General features: G+C 35.0%; 1 protein-coding gene across 5 annotated transcripts in view; it reads right to left on the bottom strand.

Moving 5' to 3' along the window:
- The window catches only part of LOC135196357 (protein tramtrack, alpha isoform-like), a 215,329-nt gene that overhangs the window by 79,680 nt on the left and 117,619 nt on the right, over nt 1-18,030 (bottom strand). For all 5 annotated transcript variants that reach the window (XM_064223133.1, XM_064223134.1, XM_064223132.1 and 2 more), the window contains exons 4-5: nt 9,487-9,532; nt 6,846-6,902 (exon numbers count right to left, since the gene is read on the bottom strand). In XM_064223133.1, coding sequence (XP_064079203.1) covers nt 6,846-6,902; nt 9,487-9,532 — 103 coding nt within the window. The remainder of the gene's footprint in view (nt 1-6,845; nt 6,903-9,486; nt 9,533-18,030) is intronic.

Genomic DNA, 18,030 nt, shown 5'->3' with positions numbered 1-18,030 from the left:
TCAACTTGAATTTTCGAAAGCTTTTTTTTAGAATAATTTTATACTGAACTTTTAAAAGTCAACTTGGATTTTCGAAAGCTTTTTTAGAACGAATCTATACTGAATTTTTAAAAGTCACTTGCGAATTTTCGAAATGTTTTTTTTTTTTTTTAGGAATAATTTTATTAACTGAACTTTAAAAATTTCAACTTGAATTTTCGATTTTAGCTTTTTTTTAGAATAATGTTATAACTGAACTTTTAAAAGTTCAACATTGGATTTTCCTCGAAACTTTTTTAGAACGAATCTATATTGAACTTTTAAAAAGTCAACTTGGATTCGTTTACGCTTTTCAGAATGGATTCTATACTTTTTTTGAAGTTTTATAACAAGTTCAACTTGGATTTCGAAAGGTTTTTTTTCTAGAACAATTCTATAACTGATTTTAAAAGTTTTCAAACTGGATTTTTTCCGAAAGCTTTTTTTTTAGAATAATTTTATACTGAACATTTAAAATTCAACTTGGATTTTCGAAAGCTTTTTTTTAGAATAATTTTATACTGAACTTTCAAAAGTCAACTTGGATTTTCGAAAGCTTTTTTAGAACGAATTCTTTAAAATTACTGAACTTTTAAAGAGGCACTTAGGATTTTCGAAAAGCTGTAGAATAATTTTATACTGAAACTTTTAAAAGTAACTTGGATTTTCGAAAGCTTTTTTAGAACGAATCTATACTGAACTTTTAAAAGTCAACTTGGATTCGTTTACGCTTTTTCAGAATGATTCTATACTGAAGTTTTATAAGTCAACTTGGATTTTCGAAAGGTTTTTTTTAGAACAATTCTATACTGAACTTTTAAAAGTCAACTTGGATTTTCGAAAGCTTTTTTTTTTAGAATAATTTTATACTGAACATTTAAAATTCAACTTGGATTTTCGAAAGCTTTTTTTTTAGAATAATTTTATACTGAACTTTTAAAAGTCAACTTGGATTTTCGAAACCTTTTTTAGAACGATTCTATACTGAACTTTTAAAGTCCAACTTCGGATTGTCGAAGCCTTTTTAGGAATTTTAAAAGGGATTCTATACTTGGAAACTTTAAAAATTTTCAACTGGATTTTCAAAAAGCCTTTTTTAGAACGATTCTATAACTGAACTTTTAAAACTTCAACTTGAATTTTCGGAAAGCTTTTTAGAAATGATTTTATACTGACTTTTAATAGTCAACTTGGATTTTCGAAAGCTTTTTTAGAACGAATTCCTATACTGAACTTTTAAAGTTCAACTTGGATTTTCTTTGCGAAAGTCGACTTGAATTTTTAAAAAACCAACTTGATTCGGAAAGCTTTTTTAAGAATGATATACTGAACTTTTAAAAGTTCAACTTGGATTTTCGAAAGCTTCTTTTTTATGAACGATTTCTGGATTTTACTGAACTATTTAACAAAGTCAACTTGGATTTCGAAAGCTTTTTATTAGAATGATTCTATACTGAACTTTAAAATCAACTTGGATTTTTCGAAGCTTTTTGAGAACGATTTTCTTTTTTTCTTCTATACTGAACTTTTAAAAGTCAACTTGGATTTTCGAAAGCTTTTTAAGAATGATTCTATACTGAACTTTTAAAAGTCAACTTGGATTTTCGAAACCTTTTTTAGAACGATTCTATACTGAACTTTTAAAAGTCAATTTGGATTTTCGAAAGCTTTTTAGAATGATTCTATACTGAACTTTTAAAATTCAACTTGGATTTTCGAAAGCTTTTTTAGAACGATTCTATACTGAACTTTTAAAAGTCAACTTGGATTTTCGAAAGCTTTTTAAGAATGATTCTATACTGAACTTTTAAAAGTCAACTTGGATTTTCGAAAGCTTTTTAAGAATGATTCTATACTGAACTTTTAAAAGTCAACTTGGATTTTCGAAAGCTTTTTAAGAATGATTCTATACTTCACTTTCAAAAGTCAACTTGCATTTTCGAAAGCTTTTTTAGAATGATTCTATACTGAACTTTTAAAATTCAACTTGGATTTTCGAAAGCTTTTTTATAACTGATTTCTATACTAGCTTTTTTAAGGAAGTTTAATTACTTTTACAAAATTCAACTTGGATTTTCGAAAGCTTTTTTAGAACGATTCTATACTGAACTTTTAAAATTCAACTTGGATTTTCGAAAGCTTTCTTAGAACGATTCTATACTGAACTTTTAAAATTCAACTTGGATTTTCGAAAGCTTTCTAAGAACTATTCTATAAACTGACTTTTAAAATTCAACTTTTGGATTTTTCGAAGTTTTTCTTTTTTTTAAGAATGATTCTTACTGAACTTTAAAATTCAATTGGATTTTCGAAAAGCTTTTTTAAGAAGGATTCTATTACTGAACTTTAAAATTCAACTTGGATTTTGGAAGCTTTTTAAGGAATATTCTATCGAACTTTTTAAAATTCAACTTGGGATTTTTCGAAAAGCTTTTTAGAATGTTCTATTTTAAAACTGAAATTTTTAAACAATCAACTTGGATTTTTCGAAAGCTTTTTTTAAGAATGATTCATACTGGATTTTTGAAACTTTTAAAAGTTCCACTTTGATTTTCGGAAATCTTTTTTAAGATGAATTCTTTTAAAATACTTCGACTTTTAAAAGTCAACTTGGATTTTCGAAATCATTTTTAAGAATGATTCTATACTTCACTTTTAAAACTTTTGTCAACTTGGAATTTTGAATCTTTTTAAAGAATTGGATTCTATAAAACTGAACTTTTAAAATAAACTTTTTGGAATTTTCGAAACTTTTTAAGAATGATTCTTATACTTCACTTTTAAAAGTAAAAGTCAACTTGGATTTTTTCGAAATCTTTTTGAATTTTGTTTTAATGATTCTATACTTCACTTTTAAATGTCAACTTGGATTTTCGAAATCTTTTTAAGAATGATTCTATACTGAACTTTTAAAAGTAAACTTCGATTTTCGAAAGCTTTTTTTTAGAACGATTCTATACTGAACTTTTAAAATTCAACTTGGATTTTCGAAAGCTTTTTTAGAACGATTCTATACTGAACTTTTAAAAGCCAACTTGGATTCGTTATGCTTTTTAGTGATTCTATGCAGAACCTTCAAAAGTCAACTTAGCTTTTTAAGAATGACTCTATACTGAACTCTGGAAAGTCTGACAGTGACAGGAGACGAAAAAAATGACACCACCAATCTTTTTTTTCTGAAAATGATCTAGAATGATGCAACCCTATAATTAAAGAAGGAGCACTGTCATTATTCTCATAATATTATATCCTATGCTAATTGTGGCGACATTTGGTTTCAAGAGTTGGCAGTCAATTTAAAGCTCACGAATGAGGAATTAAGGAGGAAAAGTGAACTTCATTCATTGCCCTCCTTCTTAAATCCAAACATCGAACACCACATGGTAACACAAGAAAGAGAGAGAAAGAGTTATTAAAGTCATGCGTCGAACGAGAAACAGATTAATGAAATTAAATAAAATGGATCTAGAGTATATAAAACATGCTCGTCTCCACCACCAACAAAATCTCTTTACACTCCTGAAGCGTTCATGAACAGAAATCTAAACCTGCTGATGACTTAAGAAAAATATATATATATATATAAATAAAGTTTTATATATATATAAATATAAATCGCCTCGAATACATACTGAAGGAATATACACACACACACACACACACATATATATATTTATGAGCTTTCTGGAAAAATGACCATCCATATTCAGAGAAAGATATGACAAAAGAGCTCATTTCACAACGAGCTATATTTTGACAAATGCATTTTTATATGATATAGAAAATCGTCCCATGCACGGAATGCATTCATGGAAAAAAAAATGGATGACTCATGCGAAAATGACGCTAAATATCTTCTTCAGAAGTGAAAGTGTTGGAAAAAAAATGTCATGACCACCACAGCATTCTATAGATAAAAAAAAAAGGTAAATGATCTAGAGTCATTTTCGCAGGCTCATCATCAAGATCATCAAAAAATAAATAAATAAATAAATAAAACGGAAAAAAAAGACACCATACAAAATGAGGAAAGTATAAAAAAATAATAATGAAAATACGTATACATAAAATTGAGAGAAAAAAAATAAGTACGAATGCAATAACGTTTATGGAATAATAATAATAATAATAATAATAATGATAATAATAATGATAATAATAATAATAATGATAATAATAATAATAATCATGAAGCAGTCAATGAATATAGAGAAAAAATCACCATCTAGGAGTCCATGCATTACAGGATCTGGAGTTTTTCTTACCTCATCTTTCCTGATTTCTTCCCTCACTTTATATTTGTCTTCTATAAGGTCGGGATTATTTTTTGTGAAAAGTAAATATCTACAAGGTTTAATCACAAAAGGCGACGAATATATTATGGATAGATAAATGGTTACAATGTATTCCTTTATCAAGATAAAGACATGTAGTACTGCTATAGATATTTATATATATATATGAAGGTCAGAGAGAGAAAAAGGTATCTCAATGCTTTCTTTATATATCTCAAGTTCGCGGACTTTCGTTTTCAAAAGAAAAAAAAATATTATTGCGGGTTTTTCCCCCTGTCCAAAATACATCCTAAGATCTAAATAATGTTTTTCCATCGCATTTTGCTTGGAATTCATTGATATATTCAAGCGTCCTTGAGGAAGACGCGCAGTATAATGAAGGTGCTTATGCACGTTCTTATTTTTCCAGTAAGCGACTCTAAACCTAAAATGACGTTGACGCCAATAAGGAAAAAATAACTAACAAAAAAACCTGCCACTCATCAATCATACAATTTGATGATTTTGTACCCATTTCATCAGAAGTCTTTGGTAAAGTATTCCAACACCAAAGCGTCGAGGACTAACTCTAAAAAAGCTGTTACTTTATACAACCTCCCACCATGGTTATATGTGTGAGTGTGTATGTATGTATGTGTATATGTATATACACAATTATATACATATATATATATATACATAATATACATGATATATAGTACATATATATAATTATATACTTATACATATATATAAATGTATATGTATATATGTGTGTGTGGCATTTATACTTATATATAAAATTGTACGTCATAGTTGTGTGATTTATTTGTTAAACAGCACACACACACATGGAGGGTTATTTATTCTCAAGTTGCTGTGATAAAGCTGACATAAAACTTGCATAATGAAATAATGAAAAAAAAATTACACTTCAATTATACATGCTGACAGATCCTCGCCGAGATGTTAAATGTCAAAATGAATTTCAGGGTTTTATGAGAATTCTATCACACTAGCAGTTCACTAATTAGTAGTAGTTATCATTCACCTTAATTAAGCACTACAGAGGAGGTCAAAGTCCTTTGGAAAATGAGGGGTTTAGAGGAAATGACATCTTCTTTTCTGAGATAAACTGAAGCCCTTTACTCTGGCATAAGGCCAGCTCAAAGAACGACCTAAGCTGAGGGCAGATGACATTACCACCCCCCTAACGTTACGACGCCAACAAGTACTAATTAATCAATCAATTATCATCCCTCAAACAAGAGGGACTCATTATTATTATTATTTTTTTCGCTTGCTTATCGAATTTTCATCATCGTGACCTTTTTTGACCTAAGGGTCATACAGACTTAGGTCATACTGGTAGGTCACATGTCAGTGACATGAATGTTGACTCAATTTGTTACCTATTTTGTTTCATGTCACATTTTTGTCAATTTTCTCCGATTTTGAGTTTTTTTTTTTTTCTCTTCTTTTTTAGAAGCAGGTGAATTCATTCTCAACAGCAATATACTATATATGAGTAGATATTATATTGCACCTTATTTAAGTATTTATGTATATGTGTGTGTGTGTGTGTGTATGTATCATATATATATATATATATATATCTATATATATCTATATATTTACACATATATATATATATTAGATATATAAATTCAAAAGCTTAGTTTCTCAGGGGAAATATAATTTCCCTTCCGTGTATAGAGAGGTTTTTCAATATGCCCCCAAAAAGACTTTAAGTACAGGACCCTACAACGAAACCACCTCTGCGCATACAAGCTGAATTTTGTTGCTTAATATACGATGTAGTTACACTACAAATCCAAATGTCGTACATGAACTAGGGCGGGGGAGGGGGAGCGCGGGGGGGGGTTAAAGTACGTCATACGAAACTTACAAAAGTACTAGCAAAAGTCTGAATAATAAAACAGAGTGGGTGGGGGGGATACTGACGAGAAGTCCCTATTATATATATATAAAAAAGGCTTTGCAACACCCTGTATTAGGGGCTGCAATCTCAGTGGCTTCCTGCTTATTTAGGAATGAATGTCAAACACTTTCTTTTAACAGAAATAATAATATGCCGTAAACATGTATTGTCATATATAAATTTTTTTTTTTTTTTTGGATGGGGGAAGGGGAAGTATATACAGTAACTGGAATTTTTCTGGCTAGAGCATATTTCATCAAATGCAGACTCTTCCTGATTGTAGTATATAGCAATTAAAATGTATTTTATCATCAGTACAAGCATTTGTCATTTCGAAAAATTCGTATACCAGGATTAACCCAATAAATTGATTTTGTTGCAATAAAAAGCTGTATATTCCTGTTGATGGAATATTAGTGGAATATTAGAGGATGAACAGCAATTACATTAGATAATTACAACTACAATTAATATTTTTTTCGGATGTGAATGAATCGGCAAAGCAAAATTATAGGGGGAGGGGGGGGGGGGGGGGGGGGGGCGGGATTTACTAGGTGCATCCTGCTATGGTTAAAAGAAGTATATAATAATGTTGGCTTCAGATCACTCACCTGAACCGGGCGAATCCCTCGTGTTTTCCTGTTCTTCTTGGGGCAACCTCGTCGCCTCTGCAGATAAAAAGAAATAAAAAAGATTTATTTAAATTGAGTATGGCGTCCACAGACGAATTCGAAGAAGCAAAAACTTCTTCAGTATGACGTGAGTGTGATGTTACTGTGGTTGAAACAATGATTGCAAAATGAAAGGTTAAGTGTGATGTCCTGTGTTGTACTGGATGAAATAATGACGTGTGATGAAACAATGAAACAGGTGTAATATAATGAAAAAAATGACTATTGTGGCTTAATAACAATTGGTATAATGTACGTATGATGTCCTGTGTTGTATTGCATGAAATAATGACGTGGACGTTTTGTGATGAAACAATGAAACAGGTTTGAGTATAATGAAAAAAATGACTATTTTGGCTTAATAATAATTAGTATAATGTAAATATGATGTCCTGTGTTGTATTGGATGAAATAATGACGTGGACGTTTTTTAAGGTAACAATGAAAAAGGTGTAAGTATAAAAAACAACAATGTGGCTTAATAATAATAATAATAATAATAATAATAATAATAATAATAATAATAATAATAATAATAATAATAATTGCTCTTTGGGGATTATCAAAAAAGAACCTTTTGAAGTAAATCTAGAGCCTGTTTGGAACAATGACTGAACCTTATGAAACTACAGTGTTCTTAGTAAAAGGTGTGTGTCCCATTGCAACACAAATTCACTAAAGTTATATTTAACATTATACATTAACGTGAGAATATGAAGAGGGAGCAATTTCTGTTTTATCAGAGAATTTGTGTGTGATCCTAACATCATTTACACTGTTAGGGCGAGGTGTAAGCTTTAATAAATATAAACTCATATTTCCTTTGTTGTGGTTATTGTTGTTGTTGTTGTTGCTGTGGCCATTCGGTTGGTTGTACGTTTGATATTCCCGGTTATAAGATCAACATAATATTCTAGCAAGAATGAATGTTAGTACGTAACGAATTTGCCTTTTTTAAACAACTTCATTTCTAAGTGAAACCAAAGCAAATATCCTAAATCACTCGTTTATTTATTTATTTATTATTTTTTCATTATTTATTATTGATTTTTTAGCACCGCACACTTCCTTCGAGGCATGAAAATACTGAGCAAAGCTTTCATAAATCATGTAGTAGGAAGCCGAGGGAGGGTGGGGGAGGGGAATTAAACAAGAGGTAGCCACAGTAGTAGGTTAGACTGCAATAAGTGGGCTGATTGCACTATTAACGACTTTTAACTCCTATATTACCTACATCCTTGAACATCCTAACTTGCAAGTACAACCACAATATCTGGAAGAGATTGCAACCCTATACAACCACAATATCTGGAAGAGATTGCAACCCTATACAACCACAATATCTGGAAGAGATTGCAACCCTATACAACCACAATATCTGGAAGAGATTGCAACCCTATATAACCACAATACTTGAAAAGAGCAACCGCATTGCAAACCACAATATCTGGAAGAGATTGCAACCCTACAACCACAAATATCTGGAAGAGATTGCAACCCTATACAACCAAAATATCTGGAAGAGATTGCAACCCTTTACAACCACAATATTTTGAAAAGATTGCAACCCTATGCAACCACAATATCTGGAAGAGATTGCAACCCTATACAACCACAATATCTTGAAGAGATTGCATCCCTTTACAACCACAATATCTTGAAGAGATTGCATCCCTTTACAACCACAATATCTTGAAGAGATTGCAACCCTATGCAACCACAATATCTTGAAAAGATTGCAACCCTATGCAACCACAATATCTTGAAAAGATTGCAACCCTATGCAACCACAATATCTTGAAGAGACTGCAACCGTATACAACCATAATATCTTGAAGAGACTACAACCCTATACAACCACAATATCTTGAAGAGACTACAACCCTATACAACCACAATATCTTCAAAAGACTGCAACCCTATACAAACACGATATCTTGAAGAGACTGCAACCTTATACAACCAATATCTTGAAGAGATTGCTACCCTATACAACCACAATATCTTGAAGAGACTGCAAACCTTATACAACCCACATCTTGAAAAGACTGCAACCCTAAACAACTCATAATATCTTGAAGAGACTGCAACCGTATTCAATCACAGTATCTTGAAGAGACTGCAACCCTATACAACCACGATATCTTGAAGACATTGCAATCCTAAGTAAGTTTCACTATCCTGACTATTATGATCAAAGACTGTTCGTTTGCAAGTACTTTAACCATCGAGATAGATATATTACATTTAATTTAATGATATCCACCATCTACTCTTGTCCGTATGTGATTTACTTTCCAGTTTTCGAAGTCGTCAGTGTGTTTCATCCGGATGAATTTCTTATTATTTTTATTTAAAAAACTTATTTATATCACTCTACTGTTAACCCAAAGAGAATTTGATTTACTTTTATATTACTAACATTCAATTGCGCCTGTCTAACATACCGTAAGCAACAACAACGAACAAAAACCATCTTATAATAATAATAATAATAATAATAATATATATAAAATAATAATAATAATAATAATAATAATAAAATAATAATAATAATAATAATAATGAAAATCACACTCACCTTTTCCTTGACTTTCACCCGATGGTCCTGGAGTTGATTCCCCACTCTGGAAGAAAGAAAAAAAAGTGTCAAATAAAGTCACGTCTAATAAAAGATGCTCTAAATAAATCACACTATAAAAACGTTAAAATACTTTTCAAGTTAAATTTCTACCCAAGACAATGCATCTCTTGCAACAATGTAAATATCATACGTGGAAAATCAAATTACGTCCGGGAATAAAAGTTGTGCAGAATATTATTTCGAAAATAGAATGAAACGCTGGTCGTGGCAGCAATTTAAAAATGATAAAAAGGTTACTAAGTGCGTGAAAGCAGGACATGACGTTTTCATGAAGGAAAAACGTTTTGCTTAAAGAGGATTGAAATGATAAAAAAATACGTCCTTAAACAGAATTGAAGGGAAAAAATTTTCCTTAAATAGGATTTAAAGTACAAAACATCCTTGAAACAGGATTGAAAGAAAAAAATTATCCTTAAACAGGATTGTACTGCTAATATATACGTACGATATAAGTATATATATCATATTCAAATTCCATTACAGATCTGAATTTGTATTACCTTTCATAATATTCTGTCAACTTGCTTTTTATTTATTTTTTTGAAATCAGTTCATAGCAAGAAATGAAATACACACACACACACACACACACACACACACACACATACACACACACACACACACACACACACACACATATATATATATATATATAAATATATATATATATATATATATATATATATATATATATATATATATATATTATATATACATACTTCTGAGGTAAACGAATCACGCAGAAGAATCATGGTATCTAATCAAGAGGACATTAGAAGACCTGCCATTTTGAAAACACATATGAGAAAAAAAAAACTCTCTTGCAGTTGGAAGGAGGTGATAAGGGGTAAAACTGCCCATGATAAAATCAAAGTGAGATCAGTGCAAAGCTTCTCCACCCTCCCACCAACACCCCCCCCCCCCCCGCACTCTCTCTCTCTCTCTCTTCTCTCTCTCTCTCTCAGAGAGAGCTAGACGTCGCTATCTCGCTATTCGGTTGTCTTAAAAGTCTCTTGGGAGAAAGGTTGTGTAGGAACAAGAAGGAAAGCTAGGGGCAGGGGCAGAGGAGGAGGAGGAGGAGGAGAGATAGGAGGAGGAGGAGGAGGAGGAAGAGATAACGACGATATCTCTAACCAAAACTATAAATATAAGAGGGCACCCAAAACCTCTCTCTCTCTCTCTCTCTCTCTCTCTCTCTCTCTCTCTCTCTCTCTCCCCCTTCCCTCCCTTTACGCTATCGACCTTGTTATCTGCCTGCACAATTTCTAGCCTGGGCAAACGAGGGGAAAACCCCGATACCATCTATGGGAATTTTTAAAACCAATCCGACCCGTCTTGACGTAACCATGGCAACGGCGAAGAGATCAATATGGCTGCAGGGATGCCTTGGAGGGGGGAGGGAGGGAGGGGGGGACACGATCAATACTACTAGCCGGGGAAGGGGTGCTACAGCAGATGTGGAGGGCACTACAGGAGGGAGAAGGCGCTCCACAGCGACGAAAGGAGAGAGAGAGAGAGGAAACCAGGGAAGGGAAGTGAATGGTTGAGGTGAATGTCCCCAAACGAAGAAGAAGAAGAAAATGGAGGGGGAGGGGAAGGAAGGGGGGTGGTGGGGGTTAAAGGTTCTCTCAAAAGGGCGCTGCTATGCAAGACAGAAGGAACAGGTAATAAAGAGAGAAAAGGGGGCGTATCGCTACAAAGGGATGGAGTAACGAAAGAGAGGTCGCCAGGCGGAGGCGAACCGTTAACAGTGTTTGCATTATACCTAGCACCAGCAGAAACACTCGAGGCCCCTGAGAGAGAGAGAGAGAGAGAGGAGAGAGAGAGAGAGAGAGAGAGAGAGAGAGAGTAGTATTCAAAATTTACAGATATACTTTAATGAAAATGAGAGACGAGAAATTTAGAAGAGAGAGAGAGAGAGAGAGAGAGAGAGAGAGAGAGAGAGAGAGAGAGAGAGAGTAGTATTCAAAATTGACAGTTATATACTTTAATGAAAATGAGACTTGAGAAAGTTTGGAGAGAGAGAGAGAGAGAGAGGTTAGGTTTTCAGCGCCGCCCCCCCCCCCCCCACCCCCCCCCCCCCCCCCCCCCCATTAACCTAAAACTAATTAAGTATGTCATTGATAATTTTAATCGAAAATCAACTTGTTTATTTATCCTGACCGCATGTTAATTTTTGTCATCAAATTTAGATATCTGTTTCTTTGTCTGAAGAGAAGAGACTACAAGAAAAGTTATATTTTTTCCAATTAGTTTTACCAACATGCTAGTTACGAGAGAGAGAGAGAGAGAGAGAGAGAGAGAGAGAGAGGAGAGAGAGAGAGAGAGAGAGCCTCATAAGACAATGCAATGTTGAAATAACCTTGTTGAACGAAATGAAATGTGGTATTTTTGGTGGGGGTAATATCTTGTATGCATAGTACACATTTTTTTATGGTACAAGTTATTGATGACATTTAGCCAAACAAAAATGAACGACTATGGCCCCCTCCCCATTCTGGATCTTTTACCCCTCTCTATTTTTTTCATTATGAATGGAAGATTTTTAAATGCAAAGGAACATTAAGTGTTCCTATAACTCGAGCGGGATAAATTCCTATGCAAAACCTTCCGTGGAAGGACTACTCGCATATACGAGCGTCGTAACATTTAATTCTTTGGTAATTATTATTTTTTTCTATATCCGTAGACATTTAGCCATGCATTTTTAATTCATCCACTAACTCTCCTGCAAAAGTATATTATAAAAGCAAAAATGGCATTTGATACCATAAGTTTTGCTTTATAATAAATAACTACTTTTCATATCTGTAGACATTTATCCATCCACATTTCATTCAACCACTGCGAAATTATATTGTAAAAAATGTAATTGTCTTTATCAAGCTGTTATGAATTCGATGTCCGTAACGTAAAAGATTTGAAGGAATTAAGGCTGGTATTCCTACCTGTCATCAAACACCACTACGAAACTAACAGTTATTCATTAGCTATATATGGCAGATAGTGTGATCTGCAAAGTTAAGCAATGTTGGATCTGGACGGGATATGATTGGTGACCACAGAGGCCTTGCTAAAAGCCGGATAAAAGGTCGCACGTTATCACCTCTAAATAATAATAAAAAGGTCCTGATAATGTATACCTTGAAATACAAAAATTAGTGCCGACAAACAGATCGAATGATGACTTGAAGTGTATTGTATTTTTGTTGGTAAACAAATGTTTTGCAATTTTTTGTAAAGATATGCGCATTACATTTTTGTTGTTAAAAACGTGTATTATATATATTTCTTAAAGATATAAAACATATTTTTAAAATCCCGTCCACCAAAATTGAACGAAACGGCACTTTCTTGTAGTGCGTTCCAAAAATAGAAATGTATGTAAGAAAAAAATAAAAATAGTTAAGTATGTAACGTCATTTGACCGGTGAAACCTTTCCTTAAGAAGAGGGGGGGGGGGGGGTGGGGGGAGGTAGTATCACCCACCCACCCACCCACGTCCTTCCCCCTACCCTTATTTCGTCGATGGCACCTGCAGTCGCAAATCGCCTTCTTCCATCCCCTCTATCCCCTCACTACCCTACAAAACTGATGAGGCTTCCCCTCTCTCACGTGGCATCGGCCATTGGCCTGTCTCTCTCTCTCTCTGGAACTCCCCCTACAGCTCTATGTCCGTAAGCTTCTTTCAAAAGGGGAGCTTAAGGGAAAAGAGCGGAAGTAACAACTCGTGATTCGAACTCGTTCGTGACGACCGGTGAGAGGGATCACTTTTTCCCCGTTCTACGTAACTGACACAAAAGGGTGGGTGTCGATTCAAAGCGAATATGATCGCTCGAACTAAAAGCATCGCAGTTGTCTGAATTAATCGCTTTATCGGTAAAACGACAGCTTAACAGAATTGGTTTAGCCTCCTCTGACTTTTTCCTAATGAGAACACCTTCATATTCTTTGGCAGTTGCGTTACAAGACAAAGGCCCTTGAATAGGTTACATCTTCTTTAATTATTATTATTATTAGTAGTAGTAGTAGTAATAGCTAAAAATAATTTGTTTAATGATGAAGAAATAAGAGAAATTCCATTAATATACTTCACACACTTTATGTTTTAATTATAGGCTATGAAATCATATCTCAAAGTAAAGATTTTTTGTGCAGCATTTCATACTCTTAAAATTTATAACGACTTGAAATTATGAATGTTGTGAAAATTTCAGCTTATGCCCTGAATATATATACTACTATATATATATGTATATATATATATAACATATATAGTATATAATATATATATATATTATATATATATATCTATATATATATATAATAATATACATATAGTATGTTATAATATATATATATAGATTAATTATATTATATATATCTATATATATATATATATATATATATATATATGTATATAATGAGAAACAAAAAATTTATTTCGGAAAAATAATAAGGGGGAGAATTCCAGCTCAAGTCCAGATGAAGGTCGTTCCAGTTCAAGTCCAGATGAAGGTCATTCCAGCTCAAGTCCTGATGCAGGTAATTCCAGCTCGAGTCCAGATGAAAGTAATTCCAGCTCAAGTCCAGATGAAAGTAATTCCAGCTCAAGTCCGGATGAAGGTAATTCCAGCTCAAGTCCAGATGAATGTAATTCCAGCTCAAGTCCAGACGAAGGTAATTCCAGCCCAAGTCCAGATGAAAGTAATTCCGCTCAAGTCCCGGATAAGTAATTCCAGCTCAAGTCCAAGGAATGTAATTCCAGCTCAAGTCCAGACGAAGGGAATTCCAGCTCAAGTCCAGATGAAAGTAATTCCAGCTCAAGTCCAGATGAAAGTAATCCCGCTCAGTCGGATGAAGGTAATCCAGCTCAAGTCCAGAAGAAATGTAATTTCCAGCTCAGTCCAAGGAGGAAAGGGAAATTCCATCTCAAGGTCCAGATGAAGGTCATTCCACTCGAGTCCCCCAATGAATGTTAATTCCAGCTCGAGTCAAGAGGAAGGGAATTCCAGCTCAAGTCCAGATGAATGTCATTCCAACTCGAGTCCAGATGAATGTAATTCCAGCTTGAGTCCAGATGAATGTAATTCCAGCTCGAGTCCAGATGAAGGTAATTCCAGCTCGAGTCCAGATGAAGGTAAGTAATCTGATCTGGAATCAGATGAATGGAATAAAGGAGCGTCAGGTTCCTAACACGTAAACCTGTCCGTCCGCCCGTCCGGCCCTCGGCGGTATCGACTGATCTATCCGTCTTGGAAAAGGACCTATCGTGACCTTATCAACTTGAGGAGGAGGGGGAGGGGGAGGAGGAGGAGACGGGGCGGGGTGGTGATGGTAGGGAGGGGTGACCGGGTGCCCAACACGGACGGTTCATGGATGGGGGACCAGGAGAGATGGGAAGGGGGGGGGAGAATGTGAATGGAGGAGGTAAGTCGAAGGTTGGGGGAAGGGGGCTTTTCAGAGAGAGAGAGAGAAGAGAGAGAGAGAGAGAGAGAGAGAGAAGGATGGTTAGGAGGAAGGAACGAAGGAAAGAGGGGGTGGGGGGTAGGAAAGTACTGCAGTGGGTTTGCCCTAACATCGATCAATAAGGTCCAGGACTTCAGATTTCCTTTGGCGTTTGCAACAATGGCCGTGGCAGATAGATGACCTTCGACATATGGTTATCTGCCACTGTTTGCCAGGAAGGAAGGAAGGAAGGAAGAAGCAGGCAGGTGGGGTGAAGGAGAAAGGAAAGGGTGGGTGAGGAACTAGGCTTTATACCATGGACAGCATACATGTATTCACAAGGGAAAATAAAACGTCCCTTTCAATGGGAAAAAAAAAATAAGCACTCCTATCGATGGGTTTCCGAAATTTCATACACTAAATACAAATGTGTGTGTGTGTGTGTGTGTGTGTGTGTGTAACCTTGATTCAAAACTAAACCTGAATTAAAATCATGGTTAGCATTACACCAGCCGGGGTAAGCATAGACTAGCCTAACTGGACCCTAACCCATAACCCATACATAACACCTGCCCTAGTAAATCCACATCCATATGCCATAGAATCTTTCGTCGAAGACTGTACGTGTTACCTAATTCCGCAGAACTAATTCTGTTCCAAATAGATCATCTTCCCAAGTGCTTTGTAAAATCCAACGAATCCAATTTTGCATCCTGCTCCTATGATTGAATTGCTCTAGCTTATTCTTGGAGAATATCTTCCTTAATCTTGTGCATCAAACATACACAAAATATGTATATTAATACTGAAATAAAAGGATGAAAAAAAAAAAATTGACGCTGACTGGCGAGAAGCGTGTGCGTGCCGTTACAGCCTTCAGAAGCCTACATAGCTGCATTTAAAAGTATCAAGTATCCTTTGGGGATAACTCAATTAAATATTAACCTATAGGTGTCCTATTTCCCTTCTAGAAAAGAAGCGACTTGCATAACTGACGGGGTTATAATCGATAAACCAAAGGAAACTTCTGCCTTGGACACACTACTTCTTCCTTCAGCCCAGCAGAACTGGTGATACTACTCGCTTTTCTAATACCCTTCCTCCTCCTACCCGGTGGTACCATACGAATTGGGGTGAGGGTTCGGGGAAGGGGGTTGAGGATCTCTCACCTCCCTCCCCCGATCCTGTCCTTCCCCCCCCCCCCTCCCTCCCCCTTTCAAAGCTTCCATCTTTTCCATTGCCTTCCCTTACCACAAGCTCTTGGCCAGTGGAAGGAAGGTAGCGCAGTGTTCGGGCCCAAACATTGATCAATATGGAGGCCGTTGCAAGCCCTCCCCCTCCTCCTCCTACACCTCTACCCCTCCCCCACCTTCTTTCTTCCCTCTCCCTCCCTCCCACCTTCCCTTCCCTCCCTACCTCCCTTTGCTATATAGTCGCTACCCGATATTGCTTTGTTCTTTAACTACTACAACAAATATCACCACCACCACCACCCATACTACTACTACTACTACTATTTACGCTCTACCACCACAGAAATTCTCTCTCTCTCTCTCTCTCGTCTCTCTCTGGATCTCTCTCTCTCTCTCTCTCTCTTTAATATTTTGTTACTAATGCGCGGGTTAATCAGACTCCCGACCTCCGTGACCTAAACTGTGGTAGTTTTTTTTTCTTCTTTTTTTCAGTTAGTTAGAATCATCATCATCATCATCCAGCCGAAGTAAATTCATTCATTTCTCGGCCCTATGCCACGAATTTTTTTGTTTAAATGTGTAATTACCGTAAGATTCTCTCTCTCTCTCTCTCTCTCTCTCTCTCTCTCGTCTCTCTCTCGTCCTCGTCTCTCTCTCTCTCTCTCTCTATATATATATAATATATATATATATATACATATATATTATTATATAATATATATATATATTATATAACATTATTATACATATACTACATATATACATATATACATACCTACATACATATGTATTGTATATTACATATTATAAACCTTCGTGCAGATTTTATCTTTATGAAGTATTAAAATAATCAAAAACAAGTTACTGACTAAAAACTATGTAATTCAGGTTTTTCTGAGTAAGTACGCTCTAAAAATATTTTTAACTTTCTTCTTAAACTCTTGACTGTCGTCTTTAAAATTGAATACAATTCACCGACAAATCAATCAATACACGATTGTTCAATCTGTATATTGTAAAATGCTGGCCATTGCAGTATGGTTTTTGAAAGCAAAACGCGTTTCTCGAAAAAAAAACCTACAATATGTATATTGTAAAATGCTGACCATTGCAGTATGGTTTTTGAGAGCAAAAAGCGCGTTTTTCTCGAAAAAAAAAAAAAAAAAAAACCTTCAATCTGTTTATTGTAAAATGCAGGCCATTGCAATATGGTTTTTGAGAGGGAAATGTATTTCTTAAAAAAAAAAAAAAAAAAAAAAAAGCCTTAAGAAAATGCATAATAATCACCTCGTCTACGCCTGATGACATTGATAAGAGTTAATTTAACAGCAGATTAAACAAACAAATTTCCACAATTTTACATTTTCCTTAATGGGGTTGAAACTTAAGCCCCTCCCCCCCAAAAAAAAATTAGTGAAAACAATGCCGGCCTGTCCGATTAAGCGAGACACGAAACATGTGTTTAGTTTTAAAACCACGCCCCCCCCTTTCCCCCACACAACACCCCCCCCCCCCCCCCCCCCCCCCCCCCCCCCCCCCCGCCTCAAAGATTAGACCCAGAGATAAAACAGCTGATGCGAATGACGCAACAACACCAACAACTGTATTGATGGTGTATTCATTTTTCTGATGAAAGCTCCACTCCACCTGCTGAAGGGTTTATTCAACCACCTCACAGATTATAGTATTTGCTACTGGTTTTCGGCAGTGGCTTTGCTTGCTTCCCCCCCCCCCCCTCCCCCCAATTAATTCTATCCAATAGCTGTTGTAATTCAATGTGAAAGAAATAGTTATTTTACTTTTTTTTTTTTTTTTTTTTTTTGGTAGCGGCCCACTGCGA

This window comes from Macrobrachium nipponense, chromosome 17 (assembly GCF_015104395.2).
Source record: "Macrobrachium nipponense isolate FS-2020 chromosome 17, ASM1510439v2, whole genome shotgun sequence".
Lineage (NCBI taxonomy): Eukaryota > Metazoa > Arthropoda > Malacostraca > Decapoda > Palaemonidae > Macrobrachium > Macrobrachium nipponense.
The sequence above is the reverse complement of the archived record's forward strand: the minus strand, read 5'-3'. Positions and strand labels throughout refer to the sequence as shown.